This window comes from Pomacea canaliculata, linkage group LG12 (assembly GCF_003073045.1).
Source record: "Pomacea canaliculata isolate SZHN2017 linkage group LG12, ASM307304v1, whole genome shotgun sequence".
NCBI classification, from domain to species: Eukaryota; Metazoa; Mollusca; class Gastropoda; order Architaenioglossa; family Ampullariidae; genus Pomacea; species Pomacea canaliculata.
The window spans coordinates 14,802,046-14,814,554 of record NC_037601.1 but is presented as its reverse complement, the minus strand read 5'-3'; the positions used below and the strand labels follow the sequence as shown (position 1 = coordinate 14,814,554).

Genomic DNA, 12,509 nt, shown 5'->3' with positions numbered 1-12,509 from the left:
TATTATTCTATTTTTTAACCCTATTTGTAAAATGTAAACCAGTAATGTTGTATTTATTAATTTCCTTGTGATGGGGGTGACTTAGAGCAGTGTCATTTAGATAGACGTGAAACACTTGCTGAATCTGCTGCTTTTGCCTTCTTCCCATTTTCTTTCAACAGTTCTGCTTTAGTGACCGTAGGCTTATGTACGGTACCACCCTTGAAGCACTTTGGATTTATGTGATATTTTTAGATATGTGTTGTTTATCATTATATGCCTTTTGAATGTCCCATGGGTAGTGCATCCATTATTTGCATCAAATTGCATGCAGTTATTTAGATTAGAAAGTCATTAGAGAGATGAAAGATATCGATGGTAAAATGATTTAAAATGAACTTTTCTATTGTACTCTGGTCTGCATGATAGTTTCTGTGGTATGATATCAGGATGTCACCTAAAAAAAAAGTGAAGTTTCATAAATTTAAAAAGAATTATTCATGCATTATGGCTGCAGGTGGAAACAAACTGTCCTGTCCAGTCTGCAGCAAAACTTTCTCTCAGGCTCGTAACCTGACCCTACATCTGCGTTCACATGCTGGTGACAAACCATATCAGTGTAATGTCTGCCAAAAACGCTTTTCACGTAAGTTTCTCTTCACATGGCATTGTTTCTGTCTTTTTTGCTTGGTAATCAGGTAAGAAATGTCCTAAAATCAGGTTTTCTATTGAGAACCTCTCATAAATAGTTCAAGTTAAAAATGAAGATACTTATTTCAGGTAGTTATATTATTATGTATAATCATTAGTACTACTGCTACATTATTTTAGTGTTTAGCACCATTTTATGGCTTAAATAAGTGAATCACATACAGCATTTGGATTTCATTGTATATGATAAAAGTGAAAAGACAACCTCTGTATCATGGTCAGGTATATGCAGATCAGTGACTATTTCAATCTTGCAACAGGTGAAGAAAATCTGAGAGCTCATTGTAAGTCTCACACCAGTTTGTCCAACCTGTTGGTATGCCCACTGTGTGACAGATCCTTCATTCTCAAATCTGAGATTACAGAACACCTCAAAACACACTTTACAGCCACAGAGGTAAGCATATTTTTGATGTAACCCCCTGGTCTTCTTTCATATTTCTTTAACATTGGATGCTTAATATTTAACTTTACTTTTTCTTTAGGACAGCTGCTTTTGTTTAAGGGGGAATTGGAAATAAAGTGATGAAGCAGAGATAATGCATGCATGTGTTTCATCCCAAGAAATGATGTGAAAGTTCTTGGATGTTCACAGATGTGGAAGATATAGTACAGCAAAGTGATATCTGGAGCATTAGAATTAAAGGATTAGAAATAAATATTTTCTTGAATTAAAAATTAACTTTATTTGGTTCCTTGTTCAGGAAAAGAGCCATCAAATTCAGCACACACTCAAAGACCTTGAGGCGCCTATTGAGACAGTCTGGAACAATGGTTCTGATTCCCTGAAGTCACCAGAAGAAAATAGAAAAGCGGATGATGCTAAAGTAATGCCAGAGATAAATGGATCCCAGTCCAACAGTAGCTCAGAACCCAAAGCATCAGACCAAACTTTTTGTGAGACCAGCCAGTCTTTACAGATAAAGACAGAACTTGTGGCTTAAGTGTTATGCTTAATGATGTGCTTAGGGATGGTAAACAAACAAGTCTACTTAAACCCTGGAAATGAGTGACTTGAAAATTTATCTAGGTGTCGAAAAAGTGTTTTTATTTAAAAACTGTATGGAAGCAACACGAGCCTCAAGTTCATTTTGGGAACTGTATGAAAGCTTTTGCAAGTGTGCATGTTTGTAGCTTAGATGAAAGCAAATGAGAAAATACTGAAAACCTTAGCAGATGTGCATCTGAATAGATTAGCTAGTACCAGATAACAAAGCTGTATGAACAATTTGGCAAGAGTGTGCGGTGTAGCTTTGCTGGTGGCAAATAACAAGGAAATTCTTGAAGAGCTTTTTTATGGTGCTGCTTACAGTGTCAAAGCTAATAGACACCCAAGTTCTTGGTTTCTTTGTTGACTAGAGAGATAAAATTATTTTCACCCTGATTTCAGCTTCTTATTTTTGTAAAAGGGGAAAATGTTGTCTTAGCCTAGGTTTAATTTATTCATAGATATACTGTATGTATCCATTTAACAACTTGTTTCTTATTTTAATGAAAACATAAATAGAAATGGACAGAGAAAAAAAGGAACAAGAACCTGTTATTTATATATATTTTGGTTATTTATACATAGTAGATTTTGGTCATACAACAGATTCTGGTTAATTAGGTTACAGGTGTTATTGGTTAAGTGGCGGAACTAGTTATGTAGGGACTAATCCTAAAGTGCAATACAAGCCAAGCATATTTCAGTCATGCAGCACTGCTTATTGGTGACATCTTGCCACTTAATTAGTGTAAAAAATATATAGGTTTTGACTAATTGGTAACCATTTTAGGTTTCAAAGTAAGATGATGAAACATGCTATTCATTAGTTACTAACATGATTGCTGGCTCGGCGTAAAACACCATTTCCCACCACCTTTGGTCACTAGCATGCTGATGGAAACTGATAAGCTAAAAAGACTATGTTAACGCACACCAAATGCAAAACAGAAAGTATAAATAATTTAAAAGAGGAGCAATAAGTGTTTTGCATGCTCATTTAGAAAACTCAAGTTTCCATATGCCTGGAACTAAAAATAGAGGGGAGTTTAAATAAAGTGGTAGAAATCCAAGTCTCTGTAGTAACTTCAAGGACGTGTATTGGTGGGTTCAGACCACTGCTAACTTGCTAAATTTTTCACTGTTTATTTAGTACATTTTTAAGATTTGTGCTGGCATAAAAAAACTTTCAGCAGGAGATTATCAAATCTTGTGATTTTCCACTTTAGCTAGCATTTGTGTTCAAGTGTTGCCCAATGGTAGGTGGACCTTACCTGAATCCTACATCATATCACTTTGGTTTTTTATGATGACTGCTTAATGCCTCTCACTCACAATCACATATGCTTGCAAATGCACATAACATAAAGCAGCATGCAGAACAGAAAGAGCATGTCCGCACTATTTATTCCATCAAATGCAAAATAGGGCTCCACACTCAGTGTGAACTGCTTTCCTAGGTCACTAAATTTTGTTTTAGGTATGTATAACATTAGCCCTCTCTTTGACAAAATTGCAGCACATGCTTGGATCACTACAAGTTAAAAAAAAAAAAATTAAAAGTTACTCTGATGCACATTTCACAATATGATTGGTAAGAATACTTTAACATGATCTTACATAAGATAATCTGCATCCTAATTATTAAAGGTACTGCAGCGAACAAAAAACGTACAGCTAATAATTTTCAAAATTGGAGGAAAAATTCTCTTGTAAGGAGATTTTTTCAGTTCATGCTAGGTCATCACAAAATCTTGACATAAATCATGGCTTGTTCTATGCCTCCATCAAGCTTAATTTTGCAGAAACCTTATGGCCTCATGTGTTCAGATAAATACATTGCACAGCAAAGCATAAGGAAGTTCTGGGTAAGAAAAAGTGGCCATAAAAGATGTAAATAAAAATAAATGTTTTGTACATTTGTTCTTATATTTCTGACAAATAATCTCAAAGCTCACCTTCTGTTATTAGCAGTATGTGCTAGTCTTCTAGGTTGCTGTCAATGAACTATGTGGAACTGTTGTGACACTTTCTCGCACACATACACACACACACGTGTGTGTTTAGCAAACTGAAACTAGGAGGCACTTCGGTTAGCACAGATTTAACTTTTCTAACAACTTCCTACTTGGCTGACAGCAACCTGGGATCATTATTTAAACAGTTGGTTAACAGAAGGCACTTCTACTACTTTGTGAGATTATATTAAAAACATATTCCTAATTAAAAAAAAAACAACAGCAGAAACAACATATATAAAAACTGCTCTGCCTATTAAGTGGAATGTGGAGATATAAACCAGACCAAAACATGTCATAAATAAATATAAATTTTTAAAGAAATATTCCTCTAGAAAAAATGTGTTATCACAAGGAAGCAGATTATATAATAAAATGAAACCATTCTGAAAGAGGAAGATGGCAAGGAATTTTTTTTTTAATCACTATTACTGAGCAATTTCCGAGTAGGCAGTGATCCATCAGCCATGTCCAACTCAAAATCATCATCATAATATGCTTCTTCCTTTGTTGGAGCATATAACTTTTTGTCATAATTAAATTCCATCATGTCCCATCGACGTGCAGCAGGCCTTTTCTTTTGGGATAACTTGAATGCTGCAACCACAGCTACAGCTATAATGACTAGAATACCAAGAGACATGCCAATGGCCAGTGGTTTTGCTGCACTTGCTAACCCTGAATCTTGTTTAACATCACCTGAGGGTATTACCTCTGTCACCATACTCTTAGTAATTGGCAAACTCTCTTTAACTTGGTTGCCAACAATGACTGGAAGATCACTCAGCTGGAATTTGCCATGATTATGCTGCACTATCAGCAAGGAGTCAATAATGGTACCATTCTCAAAAGAACATTGCTCCCAGTGCAGATGGCTGTCATTGTAGATGTGCAGACGACCATAGCTGTTGAATGCCATTCCAGCAACGCGCACTGCAGACCAGTCAGCTGCACAGAAATGAGTCCAGGCTTAACTAGAAATAAAAGGTGCACATACAAAATTACGTTCAACAATACTCATGTAAAACTAGCCAATAAAGAATAAGTATTTTAGATTTACAATAATTTTATTGTATGTAATCCTCTTGAAGACAGTTTACGATCTCCCACCACAAAGCAAATTAAAGGGGAGACAATTCCCTTAAGTCGCCCAAAAGTTACATCATGACATGAAAAACTGGTACAACGACCAAAAGTTGTTTTTCCTTGTTTGAGCAATCTTGTTAGTTTGCACACTATCCATCCCATCATTTGCAGAATAAAGTGAATCTGCCTCAAAATGTGACTCACTTAATCTGACACAGATTTTAAAGAAGTACATCAGATGAATGCCTCAGTAAGGTAATTTGGTAATTAGGCGCATGGAAGATGAAAAAAAAACCCCTTCCTTAATGTAAGATATAAAATCCTTGGTAGGAGTCTTCCTACAAAAAAAAATTAGGTCATTCAACAACATAATTATACTGAAGTTGTATACTATTCTTTCTCATCAAGACTTTGAAGATTCCCATGAACTAAAATTTAAGAATGTGAACTAAACCAGCTTTAGTCATCCGAATATTTAACAGTAGAAAGATCAACTATCTGCACATGACATTCAGTAGAATAAAAATCTCTGAAAGTGAAAAGCAATGTTGATGCCTATGAAGCATCATGCTTTGCTGAAACTAGAGGCCTCTACTGTCTGCTGCAAATTTTCATCTCCAACTTAGTCACAGCATTTTAGTTTGTTCTAATGTTTTGACAACAATTTATTTTGTAGTAAGCATAACTTGTGTTCAACTACTGTAATAAGCCCATATCAAAACTGAAAAAGGTCAAATCCATAATTGGGGTGAAGGTCTAATGCATGGATAATTGTTCAAAAAAGGCCACAAGCTACCTCTTTCTACAACAGATCATTTCAGATTTATTTTTGAAGATAGTACTGTGCCTGACACATGCAGCATATATACATCATGTAATGTTTGTACCTGCCTTAAATGTTACAGCACCTATAGGTTAAAACTTTTATAAATAAAATAATTCTTCAACAAATTTTCTGTCAAAGGTAAATGTCAGACTTACGCTGCGGAGGTGGCTGGAAATCTTCAAAGCCATGTTTACTTCCTGCAGCTCCAGAAATAATCTGTACAGGTGCCTTGGGGTTGACATAATCTGTAGACAATACAATCCCCTTCATCATAGGGTATAGCCGCTCATAATTATGCTCATGTGCTTGAAGAACCAAGTCCACACCAAAGTTGTAAAACAAATCTTCAAGTCTGAAACAGAAACAATTCATTATGGGACCTTAATTCACTTCTAATAAAATAATTTTTTTAAGTAAAAGTGTATTGAAGTGGGCATGAATGCATGTTTTTATGTAATAAAGAATAAGGTTAATCTGATTATTTATATAGTGCCTTTTCCCAACAGGCTCAAAGTGCTTTGTGTAACACCCATATCCACAAAAAGATGCATTTGTACACATACTAACCTGGTATCAAATGCACTTTACAATCATTCACACCAAGATTATCTCTTTCACAACAGACCTCCAGATATTGGAGAGTGATGTCCCTTCGCCTAACTGGCCAGAGGAGATTAGCTCTCCATCGCTTTTCATCTTTTCCCGTTAATCTGAGTTCAAGCTTTTTGTGCAATAATGATCTGCATCTGTAACGCAATTTTACATATTCCTTGATTTAATTTTGTGCCTGTGCCACTTTTCTTCTTTTCTACAACATTTTATTTCTACTGCCACATCAGCGCCATCTTGCCATAACTTACATTTTAGATCTGTGCATCAGCAGTGTCAACTTCTGACTGATTCCTTTTCTACAATTGCTAAAGTTTTCATGGTGACCTGTCACAGCAAGCTTTGTGCACAGTAAACGCAGGTCTAATAGGCTAACATTGTGCATCTCTCTGAAACTAGTTTGTGACCTTTAGCGTGATGCTCTAAGAAGAGTTGTATGTAAGTAACCAAATTTCTCTCTGCAAAAGTTAAGCCCCTCCACCGAAGATTGACAGAGTTGAGCTTCCATAAAAAGCATCATACATCTCAACTACTTTTTAAAGCAAAACTTTATTCACTTACCAAAGATGTCATGCAATGGCAAGGATACAGACCACATATGTACTGATGGCACTATTTAACACAAGTGGCCACACTACGTGGACACAATAATTTTATTGCTTTTTTTAGATCAATGTTCATTATTAATGTCTGTGTGTTTTTATTTATTTATTTTATTATTTGTGTGGGTGTGTAAAGCACTTTGAGCATTTTTACAATTTTTACAATAAACAGACAATATGATGCACAATGTAATTTGTAGAGAGCAGTATGTAAATATACAAAGTAAAGGGACCCATTTTCTTGTAATACATTTTGATTACCAGACAGTTACTTAAACAATACAGTAAAGAATTTCCAGAGTAATTGATTTGAACCTTAACTCACCCTGCGCGCACAAGAGAGTAGTTCTTTGTACAGTCATCATTATTTTTTGTTGAACAGTACATGGGCCGATGACCATAGGCAATAATCCATGGCTGTTCAGATCGTCTCTCATTGGCCTTTGTTAGGTCATCCACAAGCCAGTTGTGTTGATTTGTTATCATTGATCCATTTAGTGTAAAGAAAACTTCACTTGAATAGCTGGAATAATTAATATCAAATAATTATAATTGATAGCAATAGCACAACTGAGATGGTGATACATTTTGTTAAAGAAATGCAGTATAAAGAAATATATTTTGCCACAATACTGCATCTCTAATTGACAAAGAAAAGCATTACACAATAATGGCTTTATCCATTTCTTTGCTGTATTTACAGGTCTCAATTTCTACAGAAGAAGCTGCTCTATTTATATATTTATCTTTATACAGTCTTTAAATGATTAGAAATTACTACTGAAATTTGCATGCTTAGAAACAGCCAGTATCCCCACATCCATGCAGATGCTGAAAACCAGTTAGCAGCCTCCTTTCTATATATCAATATTGTGTATATAAAAATGAAAGGGGATGGGAATAGTCAAGTACATCACTGATGTCTAAACTTGGTGGTGTGCTAACTAGCTGGTTCAATGCCTGTGTGGCACAGAGAACTTCTCCCAGTTGACTCAGTTGTTGAATGCCTTACCCAATAAAGATGGGAAAAGTTAAGAAAGTGAAGAAAATGAGATGGTCACCACTATTACAAAAAGTTCCTCACTTCCTAAGACTGCTTGTACCTTTTAATTTCTCTTAAAAATGAAACACGTACCTTACAAAATGTACAGGCCCCACATTGAAACTGTACCACATTTTATCAAGTGGGATTGGCCAGGATGTCCCAGGCATAGAAAATCTGTGTTGATAGTGTGCAAATGTATTACCAGTGATTTCTGTGGATAAGCAAACACAATGTTCATTAACAAACAGGTTTTTGTTTGTATTATAGGAGCATCACCAGATTTGAATAACAATTAACATTTATGCAGTGGAGTAGTCATTGATTATTTTTAACTACATCTTTTTTCTTCAGTAACAAACTGATTCACACAGAACTATATAATAGAGTGAAAATTATACAAAAATAACATATGGGCACATTAATATTTCGTTTCGCTTTTTGCTATGGTCTGTAATTTGTTTCACTATGCACCTCTTTTCCTGAGTAGTCTGAACATAAAATGCAGATGTAACGGTTTTCTCACCATGATTTCCTGGTGATGTCATGTAAGGGAGATAAGCAGCAACTGGTTCTATCAATCTCATGAATTGATCTCCAACCTGACCACAGAATGTTAAAAAATACAATCTAACCTCAAACAGCTCTAAAACTCACAGGTAATGCTTTCTGAGCACTACAGTTCAACAAAAACATCAGTAAATTTGCAAACTAAGCAATGTAACCTTTCCAGATATTTTTATGAAGAAATTACCAGTTCAGATCACTAGAATTCTCACCCAGTCTAACAGAAGTAGTACAATATCTTTTCCTGGAAAATATAAAATAACCCTAATAGTGATAGAACATAATAGATGATAACTGTTTTGTACATAGACTATGACCAAATCCCTGGTTACATTAACAAGGTTGTAGCTTATGGCTGGTACCCAACATCCCCATTAGGGGAAGTGGATAGCCAAATGGTTAGTGCACTGGCGTCTAAACTGAGAGGCGCACTGGTTCAGTACCCAAGTAGCCCAGCAAACTTCTCCCAATTGACCCAACTGGAGGGAATGGATACCTTACTCTAAAGAGGGTTGAGGAAGGTAAGGCAGCGAGGGAAAGGAGATGGGCACTGCCCTCATCTTAAGCTGGCCCTGAAAAAAGTGAGATCTCTAACACCTCACTCCCCAAATGACCTGAAAAGGTTAGGAGATGACAATCACCTTTACCACAAGAGAGATGCCATCTCTTTGAATGAAAAGGTTGTGTTGAATGAAACATGTTACTGATATTTTTAGGAGTGTGTTCTGTTTCAATTCAGAATTTTTTCATCAGTCATGTTGACGTTTACATGACAAATTGTTGGAGAAGTCAAATGTGAGCTAAAAAAAAATTAGATGGTGCTTAGGTGAAGATGACAATGGTATTGAAGACTGATCAGCTGTTGTGCTATTCAGTCAAGCAGTAATCAGAAAAAGCAACAGAATTCATCTAAGTGGTAATCGGCTTTATTACTATGGCCAAAATGAGATTTACTTTTTTGCTTTTAAAATGTGCTGATGAAAATAGTCAGCACATGGATCAGATTCATGAGTAATTTTCACAAGACGCTGACTTGGTAAGGTGACAGCCAATGGTATATGCCCATGATGATTTTATGTTTTTTTGTAAAAGGAGTGCACTGATGTTTAAGAAATGTGCGTGTGTGTATATAGATGCTCCTCTTATCGATCATGCAATGCTAGACATATTACGTACTTCCTGCATTAGATTTCTCAAAATAAAGCAGATAAATTTTAATGCAAATATACCTACCTTGCTTAATATTACCTTGATCCCATAACTTAACTTGTAACACATGATTTCTGATATCTAACTTCAATTGCATATGGTGCTGATAGAAGGAAAAATTGTGATGCTTACATTCTCCACAAAAAAACTGAACAGCACAACTGCTTTTTTTTATATTAAATTACATTACAGAAAGGTTCTATTAATAATCTATTAAAAAAATAGCTAACCTGTCCCCCATTTTCATGCATGTCGTAGGCAAAATCCCCTACATGCAGCAGAGCTGTGTATTCTCCCTTGAGGGCTTCTTCTACAAGGGAGGGGATGGTCTCTGTATGGACCCCTAAGTCTCCAAACACAAGGAATCCAGGTGACATTTTCTGCACAAAAATAGCAAGTTTATAGACCACATAAAAAAACTGATGCTTTTCACAAGAAGCAGAAGTTAGAAATTACAGATTTCTGCTGTCTTAACCACTTTTGAAGACTTGTTTTGACTTTAACAAAAGCACAAAATGGTGGGCTAGCATGGATTAAAGTGAGAAAGCATTTGAGTGAACAATTCAATCTAGCCATCTGCCCAAGTAGGAGTATAGACCACATAAAAACGCATAGTACAATGTAAATGTACACAACATGAAGAGGCACTATTATGATACAGATACTGTAGTCATCCCCTAAAGACAGAGCTATTCATAAATCAATAACCCAGAAATATACAATTTAAATTCTATAAGTCATATATATATATAAAATATACACCAACACAAGGAAATTTTGATTGCTCATACCAACATATTTGCACACATGCACACAAATCTACCAATTCATATCGCTTAATACATTTACAACTAATTCTCTCTATTAATTGCTTTTTCCCTTATACAGATCATTTTTATTATCACATCAAGCATAGTTTGTTGGCTATATATCTATACACACAGAATTCTTTTCAGGATAAAATGTAGGGGAAATGTTTCTCTCCCCCCTCCACCCAATACCCAAGTGTACATCTATCTATATCTATGCACACACACACAAGATGACAAGTATTAGCCATGAGAGGACGATGTGTGGCAACTACTTACAACAGAACTTTCTGGTTGAGTTTTAAAGTAGAAGGGTTCACTCCCAATACTGTTGCTCATGGGGCGATAAAATATTGTTGATGATGGTGGTAGATTCTATACAGAAACAAAACAATTTATGTAAATCAACATTGGAAAGCCATGCTTTTGTAAAACATTTCATTCATCTGCATAGATATTATTCATTCAGGTGTTCATATATGTAAAACACATATATACTACAACAACCACCCATGTCATTAGATAAAGATTTTCAATTCAGCAAACCAAACTTCATACTGTATCAATGTATGGGTATTTAACTAACCACAATCTCAACACGATGAAGATACTGCAGACCCAAGGAATTGCTTTCGGTGAAAGTGGCACTTTGACCGACAGCTTCTTGATTCATAAGCCATGGTGATAAGCCATATTTTAGCTTGGTACTACAAGGGCCCAGAGTTGCCCACATTACCACCATCTTGTCCAAACTGTCTCCATAAGACAGGTGCACCTGTTGAGGCATGCACTGTGCTGTATATCAAAAAAGAGGAACCTATTTAGTGGAGATAGTATGAAGTAAAAAATAAAAATCTACGAACGCTATGACTACTTGTCATAAATTATCTTTGTTTCTTCTTTCCTTAAGTTTTATTTAAACACAATGCTTGAACACTGTTAATGATACACATAGAACACTTTACACAAACATGATTTCCACCAGTATCTTTTGTATCAAACATATTTATCATAAGTATAAAGTATCAAACATTTGTTAAAATTATTGCATATTTGATTTTTGTTTGAGGTCATTTCTGCAAGGAAAACAAACCTGCAAACTCTATTCTTAATGCAGTAATGCCCAGATCAATATAACAGCATGATGTGAAGGTAAGGGAAATATTGAACAGCCATTATGTGGGTGTTATTTATGATGACCACCTATGCAGCTGTTGCCCTTCTGACCAAACGATCAAATACACATAATGAAAAAAACAACTCAGAAAACCCATAACACTACTTATGGTGTTGAAAAATTTGACAAAACAGCTATAGACACTCCTCTTATAGCTTCAGTATTTTATGTAGAATAGCATATAAAGAATACAACAGATACACTTATAGTGATCAAAGGAATCCTGAAATATGAAATGTGATATGCAGAAATTCAATGGTGAAGAATGTTGGGATTGACAAACACAGCATATTCACATTATCTCTTATAAGAAGATAGCTATATTCTGCACATTATCTTGATGTAATAAAAAAAGTCATACTAAATAAGAAATAAATAATATTTTACAAAATTATGTCTCAAATATTTTACTTCTGATCTTATGGGATAAGATTATTTCTAGAACATGTTCTTGTTTATCTCCTGGATTTGAATATGTGTTTCTGTATATCTAATTCTGTTCTATATGAATGTTCCTATTATCTTTGTCCTGTATTTGAAACAATGTTAGTATTTAGTATCCTGTATTTGAGAATAGGTTCCTATCTCATTATTCATTTATCCCTTGGTACCAGCTGATGATCGTGTACTTTAAATAATTCTGAATCAAAATTTCAAAACATGTTAATTCTTGCTTATCTGAACCTGGATTTAATATCACTGCTGATTTTCTACCAAACTTACAATGCGACATTTGGATGATAACCGGTTATTTTTCCCTTCCCCTACAAAGTTTAAAAAAAAAAATCAGACTAAATACCTGAAGTAGCATACGAACATGTTGCTTTTCGTTGCTACAATGAAATAAAAGATAGTTTAAAATATTCACAATGAAACAATATACTGTTAA

General features: G+C 35.0%; 2 protein-coding genes across 2 annotated transcripts in view; one reads left to right on the top strand and one right to left on the bottom strand.

Moving 5' to 3' along the window:
• Positions 1-3,568, top strand: part of LOC112576594 (zinc finger protein 423-like) — a 33,836-nt gene extending 30,268 nt beyond the window's left edge. Inside the window, 3 exon segments of the mRNA XM_025259172.1 lie at positions 497-625; positions 951-1,087; positions 1,395-3,568. Of these exon segments, the coding sequence (XP_025114957.1) occupies positions 497-625; positions 951-1,087; positions 1,395-1,634 (506 nt within the window). The 3' untranslated portion in view covers positions 1,635-3,568.
• The window catches only part of LOC112577406, a 26,660-nt gene continuing 17,203 nt past the window's right edge, over positions 3,053-12,509 (bottom strand). The window contains exons 13-20 of the mRNA XM_025260470.1: positions 11,030-11,238; positions 10,723-10,818; positions 9,865-10,014; positions 8,385-8,460; positions 7,952-8,072; positions 7,142-7,339; positions 5,761-5,957; positions 3,053-4,641 (exon numbers count right to left, since the gene is read on the bottom strand). Of these exons, the coding sequence (XP_025116255.1) occupies positions 4,112-4,641; positions 5,761-5,957; positions 7,142-7,339; positions 7,952-8,072; positions 8,385-8,460; positions 9,865-10,014; positions 10,723-10,818; positions 11,030-11,238 (1,577 nt within the window). The 3' untranslated portion in view covers positions 3,053-4,111. The remainder of the gene's footprint in view (positions 4,642-5,760; positions 5,958-7,141; positions 7,340-7,951; positions 8,073-8,384; positions 8,461-9,864; positions 10,015-10,722; positions 10,819-11,029; positions 11,239-12,509) is intronic.